This window comes from Poecilia latipinna, unplaced genomic scaffold (genome assembly GCF_001443285.1).
Source record: "Poecilia latipinna isolate Pla-1442-1.1 unplaced genomic scaffold, P_latipinna-1.0 Scaffold99, whole genome shotgun sequence".
NCBI classification, from domain to species: Eukaryota; Metazoa; Chordata; class Actinopteri; order Cyprinodontiformes; family Poeciliidae; genus Poecilia; species Poecilia latipinna.
Genome location: NW_015112715.1, coordinates 60,346 through 70,951, shown reverse-complemented (window position 1 = coordinate 70,951; position 10,606 = coordinate 60,346). Strand labels below are relative to the sequence as shown.

The 10,606-nt window shown below is 40.7% G+C and overlaps 1 protein-coding gene across 1 annotated transcript in view; it reads right to left on the bottom strand.

The window, feature by feature from the left end:
* Window positions 1–13: 13 nt before the first annotated feature.
* stmn2b (stathmin 2b) overlaps window positions 14–10,606 on the bottom strand; it is a 14,780-nt gene continuing 4,187 nt past the window's right edge. Inside the window, exons 2-5 of the mRNA XM_015026632.1 lie at window positions 3,447–3,542; window positions 2,664–2,836; window positions 1,948–2,139; window positions 14–323 (exon numbers count right to left, since the gene is read on the bottom strand). Coding sequence (XP_014882118.1) covers window positions 264–323; window positions 1,948–2,139; window positions 2,664–2,836; window positions 3,447–3,542 — 521 coding nt within the window. The 3' untranslated portion in view covers window positions 14–263. The remainder of the gene's footprint in view (window positions 324–1,947; window positions 2,140–2,663; window positions 2,837–3,446; window positions 3,543–10,606) is intronic.

Here is a 10,606-nt window from a genome sequence, read left to right as displayed (position 1 = left end):
ATAGTTTTTCCCCTTTTTTTTTTTTTTTTTTTTTTTTTTAACATTTCTGCAATCCTTTCCACCCCGAACCCTATTTGAATCTCCCGCTATCTCAGGGTGGCGTTTCTTCAAAGTTTCGTAGCAATACAAGAGGGGGGTGGGTATGTCAGGGAGACGGGTGGAGAGGTGTGGACATGTAGGACGAGGTGGGGAGGGAGGTGTTCCTCAGAAGGGAGGTGGTGACTGAAGGTGGGTGAGGGGGGTGTAGAGGCCGTCGGGGCCTCTCATGGCATCAACTCTTCTCTCAGCTCCTTGTTCCTGCGCACCTCCTGAGCATGCCTCTCCTGGGGAAATAAAAAAAAAAAAAAAAAGTTTATATCGAGTTTTTTGGACATTTGATTGTAGCAACTACAAATGTCCGAGTTTTATTGCGATTTTATCAGGTGGACATGCACAATTAATGCCATAAATATAGAATAGAAGGGCAGTAACGCATTTTGTTACTTAGAAAAATCAGAATATTGTGCGATTTTATTCAGCATGACCCTCTTCTTTCCAAAATAATTCAATTTCAATCAAATTTGAATGGGAATCATGTCATCCAAAAGGTATTTCTATAGATCTTCAATTGGATATAGGTCTGGACTTTGACTGGGCCATTCTGAAACATGAATATGCTTGGCTCTAGACCAACTTTCAGGTTGTTTCATCCAGGAACTGATCTCTATTTAGCTCTATTCATTCCTATCAACTCTGACCAGTTTCTCTGGTTTACTAAAAAACACACACAAAAAAACCCCATCTTCACAGCCTCATGTTGCCATGATCATGCTTCACAGTGGCGATAGTGTGTCATGAATACTTTTGCAAGACAACATCACTCCAGTCTTACTATCTGTTCACTACCCTCCCGTCCAACTCTGGAATAATTTTACAGTTTTGTTGGTTCATTTTAAGGATTTAAATGAATTACCCCACAACACTGAAACAATCATAATTACCATCATCTCAAAAATCTCCCAAGTGAGAAACTCAGTTTAAAACAAGTCATTCAGCAATGACAGTACAACAATAAACAAAAGGACCCACATCAAACATCCCACTCAGTACAAACCATTATAAGCCATCAACCAAAGCTAATCTTATCAACAACCACACAATGAAAAGCTGTGCAGCAGAAGAAATTAACTCATGTTGATCTGGGTTTTTCAGCAGCAGACCCCAGTGTGAGAAATAAACTCCTCTTCATAAACTTTTACATTTTTCTTTAAGACTCATCTGAATTACTAGACAGACGTAAATAAAGTTTTATACTAAAACTTACTGTGGTTTTATTTTTATTTACATATCTTATATGTTGCAATTGCAGCAATTTTAAATGTTTTTTTAATCCATTTTAAAGTATGATTCAGCTTGGTTGGGAATTGTCATGTAAGGCATCCAAATGAAATTGATTTTTCACTTATTGAGTTCTTCCTTGAACTTCTTTAGAAAGAGCGCCCTCTGCTGGTGGTCTCCATTCAGTTCTCCTTCTTATCTGAAAAGCCAATTAACGGACCATTTAATTAAATAACCTAATAGTCAAACTAACAGGCTTCTAGAAAAAATAGTTAGAATAATTTTACTTACAAACAATTGAAAATAAATGTTCTAGCTGCATGAGATGCATTTATTTTTTGCAGCAACATTTTCTTGTAGTTTTCTGAAATGGTCTGGATCGATAGTTGTTCAGGCTTTCTGGAGGACGTCCCAGTTTCTTTAGACTTTTGGCTGTTTTTCATTATATTTTTTTTACAACAGATAAGAACAAATAACAGATGACCACGATTGTCCATGTGTGAACCACTTTTCCAGGGTTTACCTCGCCTTTCTGCTGCAACCTCCTACCACCCTGAAAATTATTTTCCTGTCTTCCTGCACGAGTCCTCCCTAGTTTTCCATTCCATCTCTTGATTCCCTTCTCCTCACCCTCTCCTGCAGGCGCTCCATCATGGCCGCCAGGTAGGCCTGCCGGTTCTCCTCGATCTGCTCCATCTTCACCTGCAGCTTCTCCTCAGCCATGCGGCTGAAGTTGCTGTTCTCCTCCATGGCCTTCAGCAGCACTTCGCGCTCGTGCTCGCGTTTCTCGGCGAGGATCCGGAGGATCTGCGCCTCCTGGGACTGAAAGAAGAGGAGAGCGATGAGAATGAGAGGATTCAGATCAATACCATGACAGGAACTTACTGAAAAGCCACTCACAGATCTCAGAAGATGAACATGAATCGGATATTAACACGGTCGGGATAAATGAGTAAAACTACAAGAAGTATTTCACTTCTTTTGTCTTCCTTTCTTTCTCAAAATGCAATCTAGAGTAGCTGCTGTGATAGTGGAAATGTAGCAACAAAGAACTCAATCAAGCAGTCGTATTGACTGGAGGATGATTATATAATTGATTTGTTGATGGATCGCCTCAGGTACCAGGTCCTCATTGTATTGACGTTTGAATCAATGAGATGCAAGAATTAGCTCACAATTGATGGGATGTTTTTAAGTCATCTGGAGCTGTTGTTTGACATTCAGTGAGTTTTTATGCGATTTGAAGTAGAGTTAGCCGAATGTCCAGTATCAAGACATTGTCATTTACTGAAGCAAAGCGATATTTGGCATCTGGCTGCAGCCATAGCGACAGGAAGTCTCCTTACTCTCCTCCTGTCCTCGGCCGCCTCCAGTTTCTTCTGGATGTCCTCCAGGGAAATGTCCCTCTTTGGGGGGCTGGTGATGCAGTGAGCCGCATCAGATGTAGGAGAGGGCGGCTTTAGGATGACCTCAAAGGCTTGACCTGACGCACGCTTGTTGATTGGCTTGATGTCCATGTCTGCAGGAGCACACATTAAACGGAAAGACTGTCAGCTGCCGCCTTATGAATTTTAACTCAAATCTGTTTGCTTATAGGAATGGGCTGGCATCGAGGCGTAGCACGGCCACTGAACGTTTCAGATTCAAAACAGCTAATATTTTCTATCGCAGTGACCCTTACTGTTTGGAGGAACAGGAGGGACACAAAATCCTCCTGTGATTTTCCATCAACCATGTCCAACATGTGTTTAATTTGCCAAATGATTCTCATAGCTTCTCATAGCACTGCGGCGCTTCCAGTGTGTATCGTCTTTCACGCAGTGCTGCCCCTCCCCCAGCCTGCTCTTCCATTTCAAGTTTCAATCAAAGACCGATTTTCCTGGCAAAACTGTGAGTAATTAATTACTCACAACATTTTAACTATACATAAAATATCTTCCTTGCAGTAGGAATAATATCTCCACTTCTGTTTTTTTTTTAAGAAAGCTATTCAATTCTGCTACATTGTTTTGTTTTATATTTTTGTGGAATACCATGAAACAGTGGCAAATATACCGTGCAAATCTCATGCCAGCCCACGCCCATATTCACTAAAGATGAAAATGCTTCCTGTGAGGATTCCCTCCTACCTTCAAAGTCCCCCAAAATGTTTTTGCGGCTCTCGGGGTACAGACAGGAGCATATGAGAGAGAGGACAGAAATCTCCTTCATCTTCTCCTTGTAAGCTGTGGAGACAAACGGAAGCATGATTGCTTTCTTATCGTGTGCAGATTCCAGCTGTGCTCCTCACGTATGAACAAGGAGGCGATATTAACCCGGTGACACAGAAAAAGATGAAACATTATTAACCTACTTTCATGCCACAAGGCCTTTTGATGTAAACGCGAAGACTTTTTTTTTCTATTCAGAGAAAGAAAAACCTCCTCATCAAAGCATGTCTGATGCGGCTGAGTTGCTTTCATCTCCCTTTGTCTTCCTTGTGAGGAAAGTGTGATGGATGCCTCCTCACTTGGCCTAATTTCCCTGAGCAGCTTCGACGTTCACGTCCCCGCAGGATTCGCAACACATCATCGACTATGCATTTTATTTTGATGTATTATTTATTGATGCTTCCATTGCGTCGTCCCTTTAAATCCTGGCAATTTATCTTGTTAATGCAACCAAACATCAGAGATAAGTCACTGAAAAACAACAACAACAACAACAAAAGGCAGTATTTCATGTATATTGCCAGTTTGATTTCGATGATCTGTTTTGAGGTTTGCTTATCCGCAGTAGGCAGCAGCCTCGCTCTTCATTTCGAGGCCATTTCTTTATCCAAAAAGTTGATAAAACGGGCAGCAATTCTAACTGGCTGGATTTGGCAACATGCAGACAGCTTAGTGGAGAGGAATAAAGCGATTAAAAGGGAACACAGATGGGAAAAAAAATGAAGAAGAACCCCAATAACCAACCTTGTCTAACCTTGTTTTATATATTATTGTCTTTTTGGCATCTGTTTTACTTTTTAACATGGATTCAGTAGCAGCAGCAGCGAGAGAGTAGAACAGATCTGCAACTCATGCTAATATAAAAGTTTGTTATTTTCAAACAAAGAAAATCCATCCTGTTCTTCCAGGTATCAACTAAATATATTTCTAAAATATTTAATCGATCTAAAACTTTCTTGAACGTGCATTGTTGCATGTCGTTAAGAATATTCAAATGAAAAAGTGTTTCATAGTGTTTCTTTTAAGGACATGAATTAGGTTTTTCCTTTGACATAAAAGAACAACTTTTTGCAGCCAAATGCGGTCGTAGCTGAGTGGACTTGGCAACGTGCGGCGTGCTTAGTGGCGAGGAAAGATGCGCTTCAGAGAGCAGACAGAGAAAACAAATACAGGGAACAACCAACCTTTTCTAACCTTGTTTTTTTATTTATTTTGGCATCTAAAATACTTTGCTGTGTGGATTTATCAGCAGTCCCTGCAGGGAAAAAGGTGGAACAATATCTGCAACACACTGCGGGTTATTAAGCATTTCCGCTCTCTCAAGGCACCCTGCACCATACTGCAAGATCTGCATGCCGGCTGTCACAGAGCGGCATCATCCATCACCCAGAGCACAAGGCCTGCAGGGCTGAAATGTGGCACTTTTGATTCATGATTAGCAGCAGGATACAGTAGCAACGGCAGAAGTCAGATTTACAGTGAAGAAGCAATACGGTTAGAGGATGATTAATCGGAAATCTCCTTCTTATGTGCTTATTTGCAGCTCTCCGTATCTCACTTTCTGCCCTGCAGACAGGCAGACGCCCCAGTAATGTGATGAACTCTCACATGTAGCTCTCACTACTCTCTGATGGTCTTGTTAACCCCATTCCCTGAGGAATACGTGGGAGAGAGTGAGCACAGCAAGTGGAAATTAAAACTTTGGAGAAGAAAGGAACAGAGAGGAACGCAGACTGGGGTTAAAATGGAAATGAAACAGAGTTTCCTTTCATTTGAAAGGTATGGAAATGAGGAAAAAGCTGCTGATGGTTCCTTACACTGACACTGACACTTGTTTGATCTGAAGAGGAATCACAAATAGATTCAGCCAGGAGTGACAACCCCTGAGGAATATCTGCCATAGTCGACTGCCCTCAAGACAGCCTAATGGAAGCAGCCACCTCAGGTGGAAAGCACTTCAGTCTGTAATTAGCGGATTGCCCTGTTCCCCCTGATTACGTGGGGGGGCTGGGAAACATTTGAAGGTCCCTCACCAACGCTGTGTTTCTGTCAAGACTCCAGCAGCCATTTTCTAGCACCTTGTTGACATCTGAAACCGTTAACAATTCAGTGGAATCGTTAATTATTTTTGATCATTTATGGGGCTTTTAAAACATTTGAGTATAACTAACATATTTTTTTCACAATCAATTAATCTGCTGATTATTTCAATAAACATTTAGCTTCAGACTTAAGCAAATGTCCTTAAACCAGTACATCTTTGGTCCAGATTAAGGCTCTCTGTCCAGAGCTGTATGCACACAGACTTGGTACATGTTTTACACCGGAGTCCTTCCTGACCCAACTCCCGTGCTATTACCAGGAAGGAACAGGATTTTAACCGGGAATTTCCATCTGCTCATGTTTAGGACATGTTTAGAAATGAAGCAGCTATGTGAAACTAAGTAAAATTAATAATTTGAAAGTTATTTCTCAAATATTATTTAGTATTTAGGTAGTTTTTTTTTTTTTTGCCTAACCCGATCTAAATACTAAATAATCATTAAAGTATTGTTTCTACTTTAATGATTATTCAATAATTTCTGTTGCATTTTTCATTTCTAGGTTCACATGAAATGTAAACTAGAGTTCTTTGCAAGTGCATCAATCCAGTTTGACGGGGAAAAATTTTTTGTAGTTTAATCGTTAGTCTGTAATAACAATAGAGATAAGTTTGAGTTTGAATGTTCATGAATATTAATTGATCGGTGTGAAATAAACTGAGCAGTAACTGAGGGTCCTGAAAGCTTGTTCAGAGTTAATCTTTGGCTCAGTCACTGCCGTTCTCTTCTCAAACATTAAGAGTCGCCACTGATGAAATAGTACTGCTAAACTGCAGGAATGAGAGCAGAAGAAGAATCTTACCTAAATACAAACTTTTGACTGATTTGCGACATGAATTTCTCATTCCAGATCATTTTACCGATATAAACATTTGGAAACAATGCATCTAATTGCGGCTGCTCTTCTAATACTCCTGCATCGTAGCTGTGTCTATGAGTCGTGGCAAACTGGTTAATCTGTAAAAAAAAAAAAAAAAATGTGATTGGGTTAGCCAGAAGTTAACCCAATCATAATTCTACTTAAGGCTCCATAAAACCTTGAGTTGCTTCAAACTGTTGAGATAACCCCAGTAACAGAAAAATATTATGCAGAGAAAATAACAATAAAAAGTTCAGTGCAGCCAGCACGTAAACTCAAAAATTACTTGAGCTGTAATCTTGTTTAATTTCATTTGTAGCCTCTGAGGTGAGGTTTTACCGTGTCAAAGCAGATTTAATTTCCGAACATTTTACACAATAGACACTTACAATGAGCTAAAACGTTTCCCTAGGTCTCATTTTTCTAATGTATCCATAATCCAAAATATATGAAGTTCCCCATGGAACAAAATCCATTAAAGTGCCACTGCATGTCTCTTAATAAGCAGTGTAATATAACACATCCCCCTTAGATCTGACACATAAAAATGACAAATGACCCGCAGTGACAGAGCAACACAGAGAGTGTTTGAACACATGCACGTGGTCACATTCCTGTTCCCGGCTGAGACGGGATGAAATGCTGTCAGACGGGGGATGATAACATTTCTAATGATTCTCTCTGCTTCCCACAGGCGGTTTCCAACCAGCCAGGTCAGCATGTCTGCGCCTCACTTCCCATCTTGACCACTGACGCACCCATCAAAGTGCACTTCCGCTTCCAATCCATCAACCAAAGAGCCCGGATCATCAATATCCTCAGAGAGCACCGCTCTCTCGTTTTGGCACTTTCTGCAGCTCCTGCCCTCCATCTCATCTGTTGCTGATGTTTTCTCTCTTTCTTTCGTCATTTTTAATATTTGTCACCCTCATCCCACCCCCCACCCCACTCTGTTACACGTTTCCCTTTGTCAGCACAAACCGCCACACCTGCATTGGCTGTTTTCCCATCTTTCTTTCCTCTCTACTTCTGCCTCCGTCTAATCTTGCAGAACCCACCGTTACTAAAGGGATTTTTACAGTCACTTTGAGTAATCTAATCATAAAAGGCATACAACAAACATGCAGCAATGTTCATCGAAGGCCCATAGGCCCCCCAGGGTGCTGTAGCTTTCACAGCACTCTGGGTTTGAGGATGACTGTTCAGCAACTTTACAGCAACAATATAAACATAAAATTATGAAGCTATCGCAAGAGCAAACCGGATCGTTAAGTGGATCGTTATGGGACCCAGACAATCAAGGACAGCGAGTGGAGAGCTGGTGATGAGACTCCAGTAATTGAGACTTCCAGTTGGAGTACATGTATCTATAAAGACTCATAAATCTACTGATATTTCAGAGGAATAGTCCATTTGTGGACAGTTTCCTGATAGTTTCCATTGATAGCATGGCACAAAATATGAGGCAACACAAACACCTTAAGATAACATTTTACCACACCGAGCAATAAGATGATTTCTAAAAATATCTTTCTTGTTGTAAACCGTGTTTTCTATTCTATTCAATGGTCTTTCTTTGCTGTTGTTTGAATGTGACAGAAGGTGTTCTCCAAGGCTCCGCATTTGGTGCTGTGGCTTTCACAGCATTGTGGTCTAGAAATACATCAAACTGCATAGAGATAGCATTCTCTAGAGAATCTCCCCCCCGCCCCCTTCATTACAAACTGAACGTATAATCCTCTTCCCACCTGGAATGACTTAAACAGGACCCGAACCTTTTAAACTGAAGAGATTAAAACACATTTTGAGCACAATGGACAAAGCATCAATGCATTTCTATGCATTTTATTGAATATTGTCCATTTAAAATATCTCTTGAATCCCCTGCTCCACGAGATGTACCTTGATAAAAGGCTAAAATAATAAAATCAGCTGAGAGCACAATAACCATATATTAAGGCTGCTGATTTGCCTGTACTGTCGCCGATCTGAATATTTAGATGTGATAAACATTCAGCAAAAATGTCGCCAGCAGGATTGATGTCACCTCCTCCTCCTCTCAGCCTGTCATTAGGAGTAACAGTCATCGAAGGCCAGCAATGGGAGTGTGCCGCGCAGATCGATGGGACCCAACCGGTGATAAATCAGGACGAGTTATGAACCAGGGGCAGATCATGCAGATATGCCTGTAACAACAATGGTCATAAATACCAATGGGATGAACAATGCAGGAGACTTTTCTATTAAAGGGGTAGTAATTCTGGCTCCTGGACGTGAGATTTTGTTAAAAAGTGAAGTTAGCTGCAGTAGTAACACCCCTGGTGTCTTCATTTAGTTTACATTCAGATTAGGTTGTCACAGTGGCAACTCCAGGAGTGGTCAAGACCAAGGATGACCTTTACCACATTGAAACTGATTTTTTTTTTTTTTTTTTTTTTCCAGCAATATTTATTTTTAACCACTGCTATGCTGGGATTGTGCAGTTATTTACATAAAAGCTACTGTTTATATGATAAGTGGATCCAGGATGCTGATCTTAGTGATATTTTAACATGTTTCCATTGCAAAGCAGTGTAGAAAGTAAAATTATCACTTTTTGGGGGGACTGGTTTGTGACTTAGCGTTTACTGTGCAAAGATTCAACTATAAGATTCTCTTCAGTCAGAGGCTCCTTCAGATCTGCTGTAATACAGACCACTACAGGAGAACCTTCTTCTCCACAGCTTTAACCACTTATATTGACTATGAAGAAACTTGGTTTGAGTTACTACAACATTTATTTCCCTTTTGGGATTAACACAAATTTGAAGAAAAAAAAAAAAAAAAAACGAATTCGAGCCCATTCACAATTTGTGTCTGAGCAAAATCCATATGGTTCCCTGCATACACATATTGGTTAGGAACTAATCTGAGTTAATACTGAATTAAGATTCAGAGAACATGACCTTTTAATAGAACTTCACTTAAAAAGCCCTTATCTATTGATTTTAGGGTGGACATTATTGGATCATTTCCATTGCCAGACACAAAGGGATTGATGTCTGTGGCCTCAACCTGGAGATAAATGATCATCACACTTAATTGGAAATGACAAGCGGTATTTATCATCAACTTAAGTCCTTAGATATCATAATAATAAAAAGAATAGTAATAATAGAATGAATCTTCATGCAGAATGAAGATCTGCTGCTGTTAGACAATAAATGCTTACTTAGCTCTTTGTTGCTTTACTGCAAAAAAAGAAAAAAAAAAGAAAAGAAATTGGTCTAAATGAACTCAGTGACCCACAGAGCGATGACTGGCATCCTGGCTGCTTTCCGTGCCCATCCCATTCTGCCTGTCTGCAGCTCAACTCAAGATCATGCAGGAGGAAGAAAAAAGCAGGGAGGAGGAGGACAAATGAGGAGGAGAGGCCGGTGTTTTAAGTGTCCCAGAGCTCAGACATCCCGGACCCTCGCCACTGCACCCCTGCCCCCCCATGCACGCCCCTCCATTACCTGCTCTGCCAACCAGAAAACAAACACGCCATTCATGCACTTGTGCATAAACGTTAAAGCTCATTTATTTTTAGCAGCTAAGATTCTGTTCTTGAAGCTGTTGCTTAATAGCATCAAAATAAAATACAATAAATGTCACAGAAGGCCTGCCTCCCACCAGCCATCTCATTTTATTTATTCCTATTTCTAACTAACGCTGCCATCTTTTTTTTCCTCCCCCCAGAGCATATAGCTATAGAGCAAATTCATCCAATAATCTTCCTAACAGGATTATGAGTCTAATATTCCTTTTTCAGTCGTAAATTATTCCCTCGACAGCAGAGTAATTCTTGATAAGGGTGCTCCTTTTTTTTCTCCCCCTCTCTCCCTCCTTCCTACATATATACAGCGGTCACGTAGAAATTGGGTTAAGCAGACACAGACAGTGAGGATGACCCAGTTTTTCTTTAATAAAACGGGAGATTTGTGACGGTGAGACGTTTCACACCCCGGGGAGCGGCTTTTTAACGGAGCGGGGACGTTGGGTGGGGTCGCTGGAGCTGCATTATGCTGCACGGCTCTGAGTCAGGCAGTGAAGGGGGCAGGTGCTGCAGCGATACAACCATGCTTCCATAAAGGAAT